Source organism: Canis aureus, chromosome 13, assembly GCF_053574225.1.
Source record: "Canis aureus isolate CA01 chromosome 13, VMU_Caureus_v.1.0, whole genome shotgun sequence".
In the NCBI taxonomy this organism is placed as follows: domain Eukaryota; kingdom Metazoa; phylum Chordata; class Mammalia; order Carnivora; family Canidae; genus Canis; species Canis aureus.
This window is the reverse complement of record NC_135623.1, coordinates 62,423,649-62,442,195: the sequence shown is the minus strand read 5'-3', so window position 1 is coordinate 62,442,195 and position 18,547 is coordinate 62,423,649. Positions and strand designations below refer to the sequence as shown.

Here is an 18,547-nt window from a genome sequence, read left to right as displayed (position 1 = left end):
GGGGGAGGGGGGGCGGAGCGACGCCCACAGCATTCTGGGAGTTGTAGTCCTCTAACCCAGGCGCCTTCGGAGCCTCACTGGAGTTTGCGCAGGAGCGATGAACTGCCCCAAGGTGAACGAACTGACCTCTGATTGGGCGTCCGGAAAAAAATGACCGGCATCCGCGGCCCTGGGCAGAGGGCCCCGCCGAGACCGGGCGGGGCTTCGGGCGGGAGAGGCGGGGCTTCCGGGCGCTGGGCGCGAGCGGTTTGAACGGCGGTGGGTGTGGGTCGGGCTGTCGGGCTCCGACCCGCGGTCCCAGCCCCGCTGATGGCGGCCCCCGAGGAGGCGCGGGTCTCTTCGCCGCCGCCGCCGCCCCCCTCCTCCCCCTCGTCTTCGGAGGCCTCGTCAGCCTCTTCCCCCGGCGTTCCGGGGAGGTCGGGCTGGCCGGCTCCGAGCAGCGGCCGCGGCCGGTCGGCGGACCCGCTGGAGGAGGTGGAGCTGCAGATCGGAGACGTGAGTGTGGGCGGACGGTCCCGGCGCTCGCGGCGGCCGCGGGAGGGGGGGAGGGGAAGGGGGAGGGGGGAGGGGAAGGGGGAGGGGGGAGGGGAGGGGAAGGGGGAGGGGGGAGGGGAGGGGAGGGGGCTGGGGAGGGCCGCGAGCCGGCGGCCGGGGGAGGGAGGCAGGGGTGGGGAGAGGGTGGCCGCGAGCAGGCGGCCGGGGAGGGGAGGGGAGGGCCGCGAGCTGGCGGCCGGGGAGGGGAGGGGAGGGGAGGGCCTCCGGCTCGCGGGGGCTCGCCACCACCCCCCATCGCGAGACCCCGCTGCTCTGGGTGGCCGCCTGCCGGGTGCCCGGGCCGCGGGCCTCGGGCGTGCTGCACCCCGTTTTGGGGCTCCCTTAGGGCTTCTGTGGCCCCGATTGGTTTCCTTGACGGCTGGGCCCGAGCCCCACGGTGTCCGTTGCATCTCCTAATGCGGCGGTCACACCCCCTCGCACACCCACTCCGGGGGGTGGGGGAGGCAAGCGAATGAGGTCCGCGGGGTGCAGTCCTCCTGGGAGAACCGTGCGCTTGCACGTTCGACCCCCCGTGCAGGTGGGAGCGTCGCTCCTCGCTTAGCAAGCGTTTGCGTTTCCGTCTTGTTTTGTTTTCAAGATGATCAAAGTGCTGACACAGCTTCAGTTTTCGCTGAACGGGACTGGTTATCAAGGGAATATGTAGAGTGGACCGCTGATATGTTATCTAGGAGCAGTGTTATGTTAGATTAATAGGTGAAGAAAAAACATTTGAATAAGAAGTGAATTGCACCAAGAGTTGGATATTTTGTGTATGCTGCTCTAGTTTGTTTTGGTTTTGTTGATGTTATTTGTCCGTTCGGAGTATCTCTCTGTTCTTTGGTCTGTGCATTTTCATGGTGTAAGTAGTGTTCACAGGTTAAATTAGTGGGACGCTACTCCTGTTACCTGCCAGGCAGTTGTTTACGATGAAGGAAGCCCTTCAGAGGCTTCTGGAGCTTAGTGTCTAGGGATCCAAGTCCTCTTTTTTTTATCTTAATGAGAGTCTGATGTATTTTCTTTCTTTTAAAGGTTTTATTTATTTATTCATGAGAATACACAGAGAGGAGAGAGAGAGAGAGAGGCAGAGACACAGGCAGAGGGAGAAGCAGGCCCATGCAGGGAGCCCGACGTGGGACTCGATACCGGGTCTCCAGGATCAGGCCCTGGACTGAAGGCGGGGCTAAACCGCTGAGCCACCCGGGGATCCCTATTTTCTTTCTTTTGAAGATTTTTTTTTTTTTTTTTTTTTTAATAATCTCAACACCCAATGTCGGGTTGAACTCACAACACTGGGATCCAGAGTCGTCGCTTGCTCTAGGACTAAGCCAACCAGGTGCCCCTAGAGTATTTTCAATTAAAAAAAAAAGGTACTGACTTGTTATGTCTGGTACATAGTGGATGTCCTTCCAGCAGACATATTCCTCAAAGCTTACGTCATATTAAAGAATTTCTTAGGTTTCTGGAAAGAGCTGGTGTTTTATATTGTTTGACTCTATTTTTTTTTGTTTTCATTAAATTTCAGGCAGCATTTTCATTAACCAAACTTCTTGAAGCCACATCTGCAGTATCAGCTCAAGTGGAAGAGCTTGCCTTCAAATGTACAGAAAATGCACGCTTCCTTAAAACCTGGCGGGACCTCTTGAAAGAAGGCTATGATTCTTTGAAGCCTGACAACTGATTTGGCTGTGTGATAATTCATACTTGCTCATTTATGATGTTTGCATGTGTACCATAAGTATAAGGTTGTCTCCAGCAGTCTGTGTATTCAGAATGCAGTTTTTTTTTTTGTTTTCTTCACTTTTGTGAAAGCAGAATACCGATGCTATTTTTGATGCTGGCCAATATCTATCTATCTTTAAATACTTTCTGTTCTCTAAACTTTCATAGAATCTTTTATGAAAGTTATTTCATCATTAGATAAGGTTAATAATGCCACAGTGTTACCAGTAGAAAAAACAGGTAGAGCATTCTATTTGATTTCCAAGAAGATGCTGAAAATGCCCGAGTTTGAAGTTGAGCTTCATTTTATGGACCAAAGGAAATAACTTTAAGGCTACTAGTGTTGGCCCAGCTCCACTAGGCCAGGTTCCCTGGAACTAATGATTGTGTCTGTCTTCTTTATCCCCAGCACCTAGAACAAGGGTAGTGTTCAAACCAGTAAATGTTTGTTGAATAAATGAGTTGACAGTACAATTAAAAGCTGTTTTTTTCTTCTTGTTTTTAGCGTGAAAATTGTAATTGTTTTTCAAAAAAATATTTGAATCAGAACCTGACTTGAAGGAATTTTTTTTTTTTTTTTTTTTTTTACGGGGATTTGATATTTAACTGATGACAGTTTTTAAAAATATATGGTAAATGTTTTTTATCCTTCATCCTTCATGATGCTTTTTAAAGTTTTTATTTCAGAAAATGAAAGCTGTCTAGAAAGAATGTATATATATATTTTTTTCTCTGTTTATTTCTCAGGTTACATGCTTTGTGATGTTGTATGTTCTTTTTAAAGTGCCTTATCAAAATTATGGCTCTGTACCCTTTTTGAATTTTGCACATAATTCTAAATATAATAATTCTAAAGATACTGTTTTAATGGATCAAATTTAAATGATGTGATTGGTTTCATATTATTTGACTTTAATGACAATGTTCTACTTGTCCCATATCTAATGTTGTTCTATTTCTTTTCTTTTTTGGTTTGTGTCATATGTATCTGATTAAGCCAGCTAATTCTCCAGAACTTCTAGATATCTTTGATATGCATTGTAATTCTTTTGAAGATATGGAGATGTGTGCAGAACTATATTCTAAGGCCCTAGAGTGGGGTTATGAAAAGGAACAAATAGATGCGCAAAGAATACTATTGTTTAGTATATTAGGTCATAGTACTTGATTAAATTTTTAAGTTAAAAATAACACATATGATGTGTTTATACCAAAGAGATACTTATTTTGCTATTAGAAAAATATTTTTCTTCTGTGTCATCAAAACTGCAGTTTTTAAGATGTACAGAAATAAATGTGTTCAAAGCGAGTTTCATTTCCATTTCTTTGGTTCATTATTTTAAAATTTTTTATTGAAATGTTTCAAACACATGAGTAAAACATTAGAGGATCTATTCCCACATTTAATAAATGTTAGCATTTGGCTGTACTTTCTTCTGATCTACCTATGTTTGTAATGTTAGATACATTTGTAACTTTTGTTACCTCTTTGTGTCAGTTGGTCCCATTCTTCCCCCTCCCCCCTGCTTTTCTCCCCAGAGGTAACCATGGTCCTAAAAGTGTATATTCTAGTTTGTGTTCTTTTATTTTTAATGCATATGTATGTTTTCAAAGTACTACAAAATATTGTTTTGTGTATGTGGTAGGTGGCCTCCAGATAGCCACAATGGGCGGCCTCCTGGTATGCATGCCCTTGTGTCCTCTCACATACTGAGTAGTGCTGACTTACATAACTAGTAGGAGCTTGAAGAATGCAGTGTGTGATTTCTGAGGCTATGCATACCTTTGTCCATTTTTCTATTATGTTTTGTCTTTTCCTTGTGAATTTGTAGGTATTATGTATTTTGAATACTAATGGTCTGTTACCTATGTTATCTATCTTTTGTAGTTATTTATCTTTGTATTTGGTTGTGCAATTTTCTTAAATAAAGGTTTTTAATTGAATGAAATCTTACCAATTTTTCATGATAGTGCTTTCTGGATCTTTCATAGGAGATGTCATAAAGGTACTCTACATCTTATCAGCGGTTAAAAAATTTTTGAATTTTTTTAAAACTTTATTTGAAAGAGAGAGTGAGCATGAGAGAGAGAGAGAGAGAGACAGAGAGCGCGAGCATGAGCAGGGGAGTAGGGTGGAGGGAGAAGCAGATACCCTGCTGAGCAGGGAGCCCAGTGTAGGACTCCATCCCAGGATCCTGGGATCATGACCTAAGCTGAGGGCAGATGGTTAACTGATTGAGCCACCCAGGTGCCTGACCTTGTTTTTAATGTTTACATACTTAGCTTTCTATTATTTTCTGATTTCTGTTGAAAGCCTAACCATATTCCTTATGTAGAAAATTTATTGGTATTATTCCAAGTAAGAATGGAAAGGACTCAAAGTAATCCATATTTTTAATAGAATTAAAGTTCAGGCAATTTACTTTCAAAAGAAATCTATACAATTATATACTCAATAAATAATTTTTTGATTCCAGTATTTTCATATTTCAAACATTTTTGGTGTTTTAAAAGTAACAAAACATTTTATTCCTATTTGAAGATTTCAAATTATGAAAGCAAAAAATTCCAATAGCTCAGTTAGAGCCTAGAAGAATATCTCATGAACTGGCCACCATGCAAAAGGAAGGTCAGTCCGTCTCTTGATGACAACTACTTCCTCTTTGAAGTAAAACACCTACATGCAGATCTTTCTTTCCTTCCTTAACTTCATGAATCAGTGCATTTTAGCTCTTCTTTCTTTCCCTTTTTAATTGTTTTTATCAAGATCGAATTCACACACCATAGAATTCACCCATCTAAAGCGTACTATTCAACAGAGTTGTTTATCTATCAATTGAGAAACTTTCTTTGCCCCAGAAGATACTCTGTACTTTTTAGGCAGCATCTTTTCAATCCAATCGCCCCCAATAAGTTCTAATTTACTTTCTGTCTCTATGAATTCACTTCTAGATATTTTATGTAAGTAGAATCATATAGTATTTGTCCTTTTGTGTCTGGCTTATTTATACTCCTGTTGTAGCATGTGTCAGAACTTCATCCTTGTAAGTGGCTGAATAATATTTCATTGTATGTACCTACTACATTTTGTTTATCTGTTTATTAGTTGATGGGCATTTGTGTTGTTTCTGTTCTTTGGCACTGAGCATTTGCATACAAGTAGCTGTTTGAATCCTGTTTTCTATTCTTTTGGGTTTACCCAGAGTGAAATTGCTGGGTTGTATGGTAATTCTATGAAGCTTTTGAGGAACCACCAAACTGTTCTCTATAGCAGCTGCATCATTTTACATTCCAACCAGCAATGCAGAAGACTCTCAATCTCCATGTCCTTGTCAATACTTATTTTCTCTTTTTTTCCTTTGTTTTAATTACAGCCTTTCTATTAGGTATAAAGTGAAATCTATCTCATTGTGGTTTTCATTTTTCTAATGATTAGTGATGTTGAGCAACTTTTCAAGTGCTTATTGGCACAGGTGGCATCTCCTGCATTTGTTTATCTTGTTTGTAGAAATGTCTTCTTAAGTTCTTTTTTTTTTTTTTTTTAAAGATTTATTTATTTATGATAGACATAGAGAGAGAGAGAGGCAGAGACACAGGAGGAGGGAGAAGCAGGCTCCATGCAGGAGCCTGATGTGGGACTCGATCCCAAGTCTCCAGGATCACGTCCTGGGCTGCAGGCAGCACTAAACCGCTGCGCCACTGGGGCTGCCCTCTTCTTAAGTTCTTTGCCCACTTTTTAAATTGGGTTGTTTATCTTGTTTGAGTTCTAATAGTTATTTATATATTCTGGGTATTAAATCTTTCTCAGATATATGATTTGCAAATATTTCATTCTGTAGTTGTCTTTTTGTTTTTTTAAAGATTTTATTTTTGGGATCCCTGGGTGGCGCAGCAGTTTGGCGCCTGCCTTTGGCCCAGGGCACGATCCTGGAGACCCGGGATCGAATCCCACGTCAGGCTCCCGGTGCATGGAGCCTGCTTCTCCCTCTGCCTATGTCTCTGCCTCTCTCTCTCTCTCTGTGTGACTATCATAAATGAATAAAAATTAAAAAAAAATAAAGATTTTATTTTTAAGTAATCTCTATACCCAAGGTGGGGCTTGGCTTTATAACCCCAAGATCAAGAGTCACATGCTCCACCAAATGATCCAGCCAGGTACCCTGTCTTTTTACTTTTTTGATAACATTCTCTGGTTCACAAAAGTCTTTAATTTAGATGAAATCTAATTTATTAATTTTTTCCTCTTTTGTTACTTATGCTTTTGTTGTCACATCTAAGGATCCATTGCTAAATCCAAGGTCTTGAAGATTTACCCCCATGTTTTCTTCTAAGAGTTTTATGTCTTATATTTCGGTTGATCATTAATTTTGAGTTGATTTTGTATATGCTGTAAGGTCAGGATCCAAATTCAATCTTTTGCAAGTGAAAATCCAGTTGTCCCAGCATCATTTATTGAAAAGATAGTTCTTTCTTCATTTGATTGTCTTGGCATCTTTGTGGAGAATCAATTGACTATAAATATGAGGATGCACAGAGAAGTACTACTTTGAGTTTATATCAGAACATCTTTTCTCAGAGTAATAAATATCTTGTATTACCTCCCAAGTGTATGGGGACTTCAAGAGAGGTAAGATGAATTCTTAAAACATCTAGTTCGTAAATAATCAGACATTTTCTCATTTTTCATTATACTGAATATTCCAAAGCCTTAAAACTTTATTTAGAACTGTCCATGACTATTATGTTTGCTGATGTGCATGACAAAGCTCTACCTTAAACTAAGAGCTGCAGATAGTCTTTGTATATTTTGTTGTGGCTAAACATAATTTAACACTGCAAATTGAAAAGATTCTATACTATGCACTTCCAAGAATTTACTGCAGTGCTGTGTGCAGAATGGGTACTCAATAAATGCACGGTAAAAGAATGAATGAATATTTCTGAAGTAGATTTCTCTTAATTTCCTATGCAAAATACATACTAATATATACACATTATCAATATAATTTAGTTCCCTTTATACGAGCCTCAGTCACTTTGATTTTACCCGAATAACCTCATGTCCTTGTAATGGCTTTATCTTAGCCATCATAAATTATTAATTTTGTGGCATCCATTTCATACTAATAAATCCATCATGAAGCATCTCACAATATTCTCCGTGTAGAAATGAGTTTCAGAGTCCATTATGAATAGGAATTGAGTCTAGTTGATTGAGAAATTAGTGACAATTCACAGGGGTCTGTGAAAAGAGCTGGCTTTATTAACTCAGGTGGCATCTCCTGCAGTGGCCACATTTCTACCCAGATGAATGATGGAGCATATGTTTTCTGACTTCCTTTGCTGTCAATAGATCTTCTTTGTCTATAGTTATACCAAAACTGATGGATCATTTCTTTGAATGGTCTTGTGGTCAGAGTATACAGAATTGGGTTCAAAGCACTGTTGATAGGCAGAATAAAAATCACTACCCAAGAGGTTATGGTACCTAAAAGAGAAAAATACAATAGTTTTAGTGTTAATGGATGTTTACAAGATATAGAAATCCCTTTTCCTTGTTTCTCCCCCAGCCCCCTTTTGAGTCTTAATTTTTTCCCTTTGATGTCACATAATTATATACCAAGTCTAATGTGTTTCCAGGATGTCTTTCCAGGGTGCCAGTGTTTGAGGGGAGTGCTGGTGCTGCAAAAAAACAGGGTTCTTTGCTAAGTAGCTTTTCTTGAATACATCAATATATAAGTATTCCATTAGGTAGAAGAAACATTTTCCACCAAGTGATTATATATTATTGTGATATGATTCCATTTTAGGAAAATATAGTTTAGCATTCAAATCATACCTTTTCCAATATTTTAATTGCTGGATAGAACATGTATTATTTCGCAGAATATACAGATGATTTCTGTTATTTATGTGGTTTTAAAAATAGATATGCATTTTTAGACTTTTGGGTATTTTGATAAAAACATCTTTAGCTAAACTTATCTTAAAAATCACTGTAGTGATTTGTTATTATAATTTATCTGGTGCTATTTTCCCTCTTCGTTGCTTATAAAAGTGTAAAATACTATCACCACCAACCATGAGATAAAACAAAATTAAAATTTTTATGTTTGTAAATTTTTAAAATGTGAATATATACTGCACTAATAACAGCATTTTGCACTTTTTTTACTGTGGTAAAATATACATAGCATAAAATGTATCATTTTAATCATTTTTAAGTGTGCACTTCAGTGGCATTAAAGTATATTCATATTGCTATGCAACCATCACCACCATCCGTCTCCAGAACTTTTTCACTTTCCCAAACTGAAACTACATATCTATTAAACAATAACTTCATCCCCTTTTCCTCCCAACTCCTGGCAACACATTTCCAAACTTTCTGTCTCTATGAATTTGACTACTCTAGCTACCTCATATAGTGGAATCATACAGTATTTGTTCTTTTGTGACTGGCTTATTTCACTTAGCATGGTATCTTTGGGGTCTGTTCATGTTGTACCATGTTTAAGAATTTCCTCCTTTTATAAGACTGAGTAATAATCCATTGTGTGTGTATAACACACTTTGTTTATCCATGCATCCATTGACGGACACTTGGGTTATTTCGAGCTTTTGGCTGTCATGAATAATGCTGCTATGAACACAGGTGTACCAATGTTTGCTTGAGTTCTTGCTTTTAATTCCTTTAATTCCCAGAATTGCTGGGTCATATGGCATTTCTCTGTTTAATTTTTTGAGAAACCACCATGCTGTTTTCTATAGCAGCTGTGCTATTTTACATTCCTACCAGCAATGCACAAGAGTTCCAATTTCTCTAAATCCTCACCAATTTTTGTTATTTTCTGTGTTTTTGATAGTAACTATCCTAATGATTGTGGTGTACATTATTTTTAAATACTAAGAATGCATTCTTCAATCATCTCTCACATTCTAGAGAGAGTGTGTAATGTTCTTTAAATTGCTATGTATTCTGGGAAGAAAAATGTCTTATGTTCTCAAAAAACGAAGTAAAAAAAAGACAAAAATGAAGTAAATATTTGATAATCAATTTTATCTGTTTGGTCATCTTAAGCATGGGATTCTCAGAATTACAAAACAGAGAGTGTTTTTTATTTGAGTTGTTACTTTGTTCCAATGGTAATAGTGTTTTTAGGCATTTATGGAAATAACTGAACAGCTTCCTCCCAGTAAATATTTGATTGATGAACAGAACCTGAAGTATATGTAATTCTGACTTACAATTCTTAAAATGAGTTGGTATTAAGGATCTTTATTTTCTTTCTTAGAGGTACACTGAGAAACAGACTTATTATTTTTTTACAGAAGGAAAAAAAAGTTGTACCTGGTATTTCTACCTGAAGCAATGAAAGAAATTTCAGTACAAAAATGGGTATCCAGCATAATGCATCAGTAAATACAATAAAGAAAAACCGTTTGGCAAGGATCATCTCTTTTTTAACTTGATTCCGTATTTCAGTTGCTGTTATGGCACTTTGATGAACGCTATAAAACATGCTTCCATAGGAAAAAACTATGATGATAAATGCCGCCAAGTTAACACCTATTTAGGACACAAAGATTATTATTAATGTGTATGAGCATTCTTTCAAAACAAACACACATACCCTTAGCTGATTGGACATGAACATGTTTTTTGTTTTTCATAAGAATTACTAAGGTACACAAAAATAATGAATTTTTTGGAAATTTGAAGTATTGTTGAACTAATGAGGAATGAGGGAGTTTTAATTTAAAAATGGCACATTATGGGCACCTGGGGGGCTCAGTGGTTGAACGTCTGCCTTTGGCTCAGGTTGTGACCCCAGGGTCCTGGGATCAAGTCTCCCATGGAGAGGGAGGAGCCTGCTTCTCCCTCTGTGAGGAGCCTGCTTCTCCCTCTGCCTTGTCTCTGCCTCTCTCTGTCTCTCATGAATAAATAAATAAAATCTTTAAAAAACATTGGCATATTAAAATGAGATTATAGTGATTCAGTGAATATCATGGGTCTTTTAAGTTAATCTTTGTAGTTTTTAAAAAATAATTCAATTAGTTTAAGTTATACTTTGAGAATAGATATATACACACATATATATGCCTTTTATTAAGGAGCATGTTGGAATTTATATGATAAAGTGGTAATTTAGGGGGAAAAAAGTCCCTTTAGGGGGATTTTGACAGAATCCATCCTCAATGTCAATGAGAAAAACTGGTTAGAATATATGAAATAAAAGTTTATAAACTTTAGAAGAAATTATTATATTGAAATTATGATTTATTAGAATAAATAGTTGAGTGAAAGGGCTTATAATACAGTTTCTTACCAAGAAAAATTGCCACCGAATAAATCTGGGCTCCAGTACTTTCGATATCTTCTGAGTGAAGAGGGAAACACACTCCATTGGTGCCATAGTAGTTCTTGAAAAACTCCTTATTGGTCAATGGAATGAGAGCCACTATAAACCCACTAGTCCAAATGAGAATCAGAACTGTAATTGTTCTGCACTTTCTGGGTCTTAAACACCTAAAAGGATAGACAATGCAGATATATTTTTCCAGTGTCAGAAATGTAAGAAGTAACACGGATACTTCAGTGGACAGAATGGCTAAAGATCCCACAAGCTGACAGTGAATACTGTCCATCCACAGCTGCGCATGCTTGTTGTATTCTCCACGAAACTTCAGGTCAAAGGCTCCGATCACAAACAGATATATTCCCATTAGGCAGTCAGCACCTATAGGATCAGTAAGTGTTGCAAGTTTAGAGAAATAAATAGGTATCATGGAATTAACGATAAGCGGTAATATTTTTAGCATTAGCAAAAAATATCTAATTTACTTCTATCTTGGGAGGAGGTACTTTTTATCCTAATAGTTCACTTATGGGTAAGGACCTCTTCATCAACTCTCTTCGATAACCCCTTTTGGAGCACCCTCTACAGCTAATTATGAAGTCATTTCCTCTGTCTTTTTCTAACTGTCAAGTCTGTGTGAGAGGGACTTTGTTTTCCTTTCTGGTTTCATCACCTAGAAGTGTTGAGTAAACGAATAACATATAATTATGTTGAGCATTCGATTAGGGACCAATATAGGGATGTTATTATTTGCATCACTTCTTCTGCTGAAATATGCTCCTAGTTTGTTTTTGTTTGTTTGTTTGTTTATTTATTTATTTATTTATTTATTTTTTATGCTCCTAGTTTAACATGCTGAAGCTATCATTCAAAATCCTAGAGAGAGAAAAAAAAAAGGAGAAAAAGAGAAAAAAAAGGAAAAAAAAGGAAAAAAAAATCCTAGAGAAAGTAATTCAGAAATTGCTGTGATAAACTAATGACTATGAATTTTGAGGTCTGTAACTTAGAAGATAAGAGTAATTAAGAAGTGCTCTGTAGGGGCTCCTGGGTGGCTCAGTAGGTTAAGCATCTGCCTTCAGTCCAGGTCATGATCCCAGGGTTCTGGGATGGAACCCCAGGTGGGGCTCCCTGCTTAGTGGGGAGTCTGCTTCTTCCTCTCCCTCTGCTGCTCCCCCTGCTGTGCTCTTTTGCTCTCTCTCTCTCAAGTAAATAAATGAAATCTTAAAAAAAAGAAGTGTTTGGTAGTCAGTACAATTTTGAAGGGCCTAAGTTCTTTATTTAGCACTGATCTAAGCAAACCTGTTCTCTTTGATTCTCTCTTACCATTTTTACATCTTTCTCTGCCTCTTTTTAGGCTCTCTCATCCCCAAAATCAGTTGTCAATGTGATGAACTATTTGGTGATTTTGCTTAAAAAGCAAACATCTCATATCAGAGTGTAGGTGAGAATTTTGGACTACACAGACATTCTACACAGTGTGTCTAAAGTCACATCACTGTATAAATCATAAAGCTGGCCCTAATCCTTAAGCACTGAGGTTATATTCTAGCCTTCACCAAAGAAATCGAGCATACTTAAAATTTTATAACTAACAATATAAACAATTTCTGAGTTCTAGTTCTTAGGTAGCTTGCAATGAATAAAACAATCAGGCATTAGATGTCGAATGAGCCTGTAGGTAAGACATAGCACAGGTAAAGCAGGTAATGTAGATTGATAATCCCTAGAGAAGGTATGGATACATTACAGGCCACTTGACCCATGCTATAAACAGCCTGACGACTGGCTTCTTGCTTATTTTTCTTTGTAATCCTCACTTAACATAGTACTTTGCAACACATTTCAAAAACTTAAAAAAAAAAAAAAAACCTAATGCTATTTAAAAACATTTTCTTACTTAGATATTTCAAATTATGAATGGAAAAGGTTTTAGTAGCTCAGAGACCACAAAAACAGCTCAGTCAAGTCAGTATCTATGATCTGGACGTGCAAACAAAAGGTAAATACAACTTTGGGTGTAAAAATGTGACCATGAAAGGCTGCCATTTTATTCATAGTAAAATTATGAGTTTACAGGCTTTAACAGAACATGCCTTCAGGGAAGAAAACTAATGAACGAGAGCTTCATTAATCTGTGTAAGGTAATTGAATTTTCTTGTTTTAAAAACTTATTTTCTTCTCACTCGAGTAATTTTATTTTCATTATAGTGAACGTGAAAACATATAACCAAAAAGGAGAAAAAGTTAAAATCTTATAACTCTACCACTTTGCTTACTTATTTTCTAATAGCAGTGCTTTTATATATTTCAAAACTGTAATTCCTCTTTAATCAGGAAATACTCACAGCAGAGGGAAATGATTGACATGGCATGCAGCTTGTTCTCAGACCTGATATGAGATCTCATACAAATGACAAAGATGTTTCCAAAGCATGTAACTGCAGATACAACCCAGACAAATACTCTCTGAATAATGTTTGCCAAGAGGTTTTCTAGAGAAGAGATTCCATCAGTGTTTGGTTTACAGCTGCGCACATGTGGTGCATACCCACAGTACTGGAATTTCTTAAAATATCTGATGCACAAAGAGAAAGTAAAATAAGATTTTAAATATAATCCAGTGTCGCTATACATTAAAATTTCTTTTCTACATTTTCTCAGTAGAAAGAAAATGTCTAAATATGAGACTCACAGGAATGTAAAACATTAAGGATACTAAAGATTTAAATTTTAATTCTTGTGAACTTGATTTCATTGTAAAAGAATATGTATGTGGGTCATAGCAGCAAAGAGGTATCATAAGCATACAAGTGTTAGACATATCTTGAAATATAAATAAACCGTTAGCATGGGATCAAGAGAATTAATGCATCTAAGGAAACTTTTATTGGATTTTTGGTGGTTATATAGCTCCTATTGTTGCTTCAGCTAATCTTGCTTTTCAGCCCTCAGGGGAAGACAGAGCCAAATGTTTCTCCTCTGTACTTCCATGGCTTTTCTACTTTAGTAGTTATTGTGTGATCTGTAACTGCACGTTAGCATGCTTATCTCTCTACCAGATTTTGGTACTAATAAGGTGTTCAATAAATATTTGTTGAGTTAATTTTTTCACCAACAGACCTCTCTTGTTGATAAAGACACTACCCAGATAGTCAGTAGTTACTACTGCGTTATCAGCAACACCATTTATTGAGCATCTTCTAGGTATCAGGAATAAATTCTCAAGTCAACTCCATAAGATAGGTATTAGCATCACCATAGGAAGAGATGCATCTTCAGTGGAGTCAAGTTATTTGCTATGAAATTTTCTAGTAAATGTAGAACTTGAAGTTCAAATTAGTATGTACTCCGGCAAAAAATATGAATGATCTTTATAGTATAGAGATCTGTAGTAATACAAGATAAAAGCTTGACAATTACAGCATTTTGTCCTGTTGTTTAACTCTTGCTGCCCGAATTGAATCCCTTAGATCTGATATGGTGTCTGCCCAATTCAAGTCTGTTCCTTGAGTTGTTTCTTGGGTGTTATGAGCTACATCATTTTCTCCTAATAAACTATGTTTGACTTACTTTAGTCCAAGTGTTTTATATTGTGTGCAATCAAAGAAACTTTTATAAGCATCCTCCCTGAAGAGTTATGGAAAACAAAAAGAATGTCCTGTGTTAGACTTAAAATATAAGCAAAATTATAGAGTGGTGGTGGCTGATGTGACACTTTCTAAATTGTTGAGACTTAATTAGCCTGGCATGAAGATCATTCTAATATCTGCTGTAAGACTGCATTCAATCAAAGAAAAATGTTTCCAAAGCATGGAGTCAATGGTACCATAATACACACTGTTTTAATAAAAGATTTTTCGAAGTTTGCTATTTTATCCATATGCATTTACACCAATCATGTCCTGATGTTGGCGGCAATTTTTACTGAGGAGAATTTCTCCATACCTTGCTCCATTTACAGTAACTATTTATTTATGATTATTTTGTATTGCTTATATAGATTCCTATTTCTTCATCTGGTAGCATTTATACCATGTGTGCAAATTACTAGCTCATCAGGCAAACATCATTATGCATTAGTGGTATCAGTGCTAAGGAGAGCTTATTAGACTGGGTATGTTCCCTCCGCACTTATGTTCTCTGACATTTAAAAAAAATCACCTTCGATTCTACCAAACCACGGAATGCTAAAAATCATCCCATTCAATAGCAACATTTTAAGAATAACATTGTTTAGGCATATTAGCAGAAAATTTGATAGACTGGATGCATTGGGTATGGATGTATTAGCACAGTGCACATGGAAATACAGATTAAAATCAAAGTGAAAAACAAGAAAAACATTTGCTTACATGTGAGAGAGATTCATTAGAGGTCTAAACATCCTTTGTTGGATATTTGAAATTTCAATTCCTTCTAGGCTGCTAAAAATATAAAATTAATTATCAAAATGACATATATTACAAGGGTGTAATATAATGAGTTTTTGTGAAGGATAATTTAATAAAATGCTGTCAGTTAACATTGTGAACCAAACATTCATATTCAGCATGCCCTATGCACTTACTTCCCCAACTCCTTTTTATTCTGGCATTTCTACACAAATATCTCCTCTATTTGAATTTTTTTGGTCCTTACAGATTGTAACATGTTTTGCTCATAGTAACTACTCAATAAGTATTTGTGGAATAAATGAATACACATTATCTTTCAGACAATATTACAATAGAGCAGTTTTGAAATTTTTCTAATAATTTTTAAATAATAAAATTTATCTATTAAGATGCCATTTTACTGAGGGAGCATTTAAATTAAATGAACTGAAGCTTATCTTTTAAAGGCAATTCTTAGACTATAACAGGTTTGTGTGTGTATGTGTGGTGCAAGTATTGATTTATATAATCTAGAAAATTGCATCTTTGGGATAATGATGGCTGAAATAAATGTTTAGATACCAGTGCTAATGGAGAAATGAATATGCAGAGTTGCCTTCAGATGATCAAAGCAAACAATCCAATATAAGCTCCTGGTGATTACAGAAAAATATAAAATCATTACCTAATTTTTAGTTTGTAAATATGTAAGGTAAAACTAATAGCTATCTGTTTGTTTATAGTCTAGTGAGCACTCATATGGTTGTGTAGTGCTTAACCATATCCTGGTAATAAAGCTTCTGATTTGAAAGATTCTACAGATTTTATTTTTTAGAATTTATTAGCTACTAGTATATAAATAAAAATTTCATCATAAAGCTATCCCCATAGGTATATACTTACAGAGACTTGAGTTTGACAAGATAATCAAATTGATCTGCTTGAATTTTCTGGATGGGATTATAGGAAAGATTCCTGTTTTTTTAAAAAAAGGCAGCAATAGGTCATTTCTAGAAACTGGTTAAGTAAAGAGAAAGTGCATCTGTTGACTGGAATACATTTAAACATTAACAAAAAAAAGGTGTAGTAACAGCACTTGCCTTAAAGAGTTCACTAAATATTTCAATGAATTAATGGAGATAAAATATTTAAATGAATTGGAATAGCGCCTGGCTGTTAATTAGCACTATGATTTTGTTAGTGATAGGGAGCTAAGACAACATAAGAATGAAAGTGGACTCATCAAGAAATGGCTCTCACCAGAGATGGTAGGGTGTTCTAAAAGAAACCACACATACCTCCCATTTTGCCCAGGACTCATTTAGTTAAATGAAAAACATCTCATTTTTCAAAATTTGAATTAATGGAATCACCCTAAATACTTTTAACAATAAATCTTATGCCAAAGAATGACATTTGTGCTAATGATTTGTGAGGCATGAAATGAAAAGTAAAGGGCTCTAGCTGGGAACAAAGAGATATAGACCAGAGTGACAGTGCAGCTCAATTTTAATCGAAAAAATTTCAGAATCTTTGTGAAAAAATACCTCAAGACAAGAATCATTGATTCAAGGGAGCTTCTCAGGGCAAATTCTCTTTGAAAAATTTATTCTAGGCTAGACTATTAGTTAAGTGGGGGAGCTTCTGGAGGGGTAATGATTGTAGAAAGATGGGAAGATAGGAAGAGTGACAATGGAAATTGAGTTGTATGAAGAAACAAAGTGAACTCAACAGTCTAGGAATAGAAGGAAACTATATGAACACACTACAGGCCATATATGGAAAGCCGAAGAGTTATAACATCATCCTCAATGGTGAAAGACAGAGGGTTTTCCTCCAAAATTAGCAACCAGACTGGGATGTTCTCTTTTGCTTCTACTTAACATAATATTGGAAGTCCTACCAGAGTCACTAGGCAAGGGAAAAAAGGCATTCAAATTGGAAAGGGAGAAGTAAAATGATCTCTGTTCACGGATGACATGATACTATGTGTAGAAAACCCTAAAAATTTCACACATACACCCAACTGTTATAACAAAATTCAGCAGTTGACAAATACAAAACCGCTACACAAAAACTGAATGCATTTCTATACACTAACAATGAACAATCTAGAAAGGAAATTCAAAAGTAGTATCAACAGAATTGAATACTTAGGAATAAACTTAACCAAGTAAGTAAAAGTCTTGTGCTTTGAAAATAAATGTTGCCAAAAGAAATTTAAAAAGACACCACTAAATGGAAAGACATTGTATGTTTATGGATTAGAAGACTTCATGTTGTCAAGATGTTAATACTCCCTGGGGGACCTGGGGGGCTGCAGTCAGTTAAGCATCTGACTCTTGGTTTCCGTTCAGGTCATGATCTCAGGTTGTGATCTCAGGGTTGTGATCTTGGGCTTCTGGGATCAAGCATGGAGTCTGCTTAAAACTCTCTTTCTCTCAGGCGCCTGGGTGTCTCAATGGATTAAGTAGACACGTGACCTTTGGCTCAGGTCATGATCCCAGGTCCTGGGATTGAGCCCCACATCAGGCTCCCTGCTTAGCAGGGACTCTTTCTCTCTCTCCTCCTTTACCCCTCCCCCTCTGCTCTCTCTCTAAAATAAATAAATAAATCTTTAAAAAAAATGTCATTACTCCTCAAAGTGACCCACAGATTCAGTGTAATTTCTGTCAAAATCTTAATATTTTTTGGCAGAGAGAGAAAAATCCATTCTGAAGTTTGCATGGAATCTCAAGGAAGCTTGAATAGCTAAAACAATTTTGAGAAAACGTTGGAGCCTTCACACTTCCTAATTTCAAAACTTATTATAAAGCTATAGTAATCAGAACAGTGTGGTACTGTTAAAAAGATAGGTATATAGACCAATGGAATAGGATAGAGAGCACAGGAATAAACCCTTACATATGTGATTGAATGATTTACAACAAGAGTGCCAAGACCATTCAATGGGAAAAGGAGAGTCTTTTCAACAAATGGAGCTGGGAAAACTAGAACACTATCCACATATAAAAGAATGAACTTAGAACTTTACCTTACGTCATGTGTAAAATGAACTCAAAATGGATCAAACATCTAAGTATAAAAGCTAGAACTATAAAACTCTTAGGAAAAAAACAAATGGGAAAAGTTCCAAGGCATTGGGTGAAGCAATGATTTCTTGTATATAACACCAAAAGCATAGGCAACAACAACAAAATCGAAAAATTGGACAGTGGAAAAGCAATTTATAGAATAGAAGAAAATATTTGCAAATCATATATCTGAAAAGGATTTAATATCTAAAATGTATAAAAATTCCTATAATTCAACAACAACAACAACAAAACAACTCAATTTAAAAAATGGGCAAAAGACTTGAGACATTTCTCCAAAGAAGATAGATATATGACCAATAAGCCCATGAAAAGATGCTTAATATTATCAACCATTAGGGAAATGCAAATCAAAACCGCAATAAGATACCATTTCACATCCATTAGGATGAATACTATTCAAAAAATAGAAAAGAACAAATGTTGTTGAAAATGTGGAGAAATTGGAACCTTTGTGCACCGCTAG

At 36.8% G+C, this 18,547-nt stretch overlaps 2 protein-coding genes across 6 annotated transcripts in view; one reads left to right on the top strand and one right to left on the bottom strand.

Moving 5' to 3' along the window:
• Positions 1 to 132: 132 nt before the first annotated feature.
• C13H4orf46 (chromosome 13 C4orf46 homolog) lies at positions 133 to 4,202 on the top strand. The gene is made up of 2 exons (XM_077846512.1): positions 133 to 495; positions 2,057 to 4,202. Exons 1-2 carry the CDS (start codon positions 310 to 312, stop codon positions 2,210 to 2,212), a joined length of 342 nt encoding a protein of 113 aa, XP_077702638.1. The 5' UTR covers positions 133 to 309; the 3' UTR covers positions 2,213 to 4,202.
• Positions 3,629 to 18,547, bottom strand: part of RXFP1 (relaxin family peptide receptor 1) — a 97,149-nt gene continuing 82,230 nt past the window's right edge. For 4 of the 5 annotated variants that reach the window (XM_077846505.1, XM_077846507.1, XM_077846504.1 and 1 more), the window contains 6 exons: positions 15,890 to 15,961; positions 14,966 to 15,037; positions 12,959 to 13,188; positions 10,584 to 10,994; positions 9,605 to 9,823; positions 3,629 to 7,741 (listed from right to left, as the gene is read on the bottom strand). In XM_077846505.1, the coding sequence (XP_077702631.1) occupies positions 7,440 to 7,741; positions 9,605 to 9,823; positions 10,584 to 10,994; positions 12,959 to 13,188; positions 14,966 to 15,037; positions 15,890 to 15,961 (1,306 nt within the window). In that variant the 3' untranslated portion in view covers positions 3,629 to 7,439. Of the gene's footprint in view, positions 7,742 to 7,873; positions 7,936 to 9,604; positions 9,824 to 10,583; positions 10,995 to 12,958; positions 13,189 to 14,965; positions 15,038 to 15,889; positions 15,962 to 18,547 lie in introns of all 5 variants that reach the window. The other variant, XM_077846506.1, reaches the window with a different exon arrangement.

What these genes read in the sequence shown, in the direction of transcription:
- C13H4orf46 (XM_077846512.1), top strand. Translation starts at nt 310, where the DNA reads ATGGCGGCCCCCGAGGAGGCGCGGGTCTCTTCGCCGCCGCCGCCGCCC. An exon ending in TGGAGCTGCAGATCGGAGAC is followed by an intron (nt 496 to 2,056) that starts GTGAGTGTGGGC and finishes ATTAAATTTCAG; the next exon opens with GCAGCATTTTCATTAACCAA.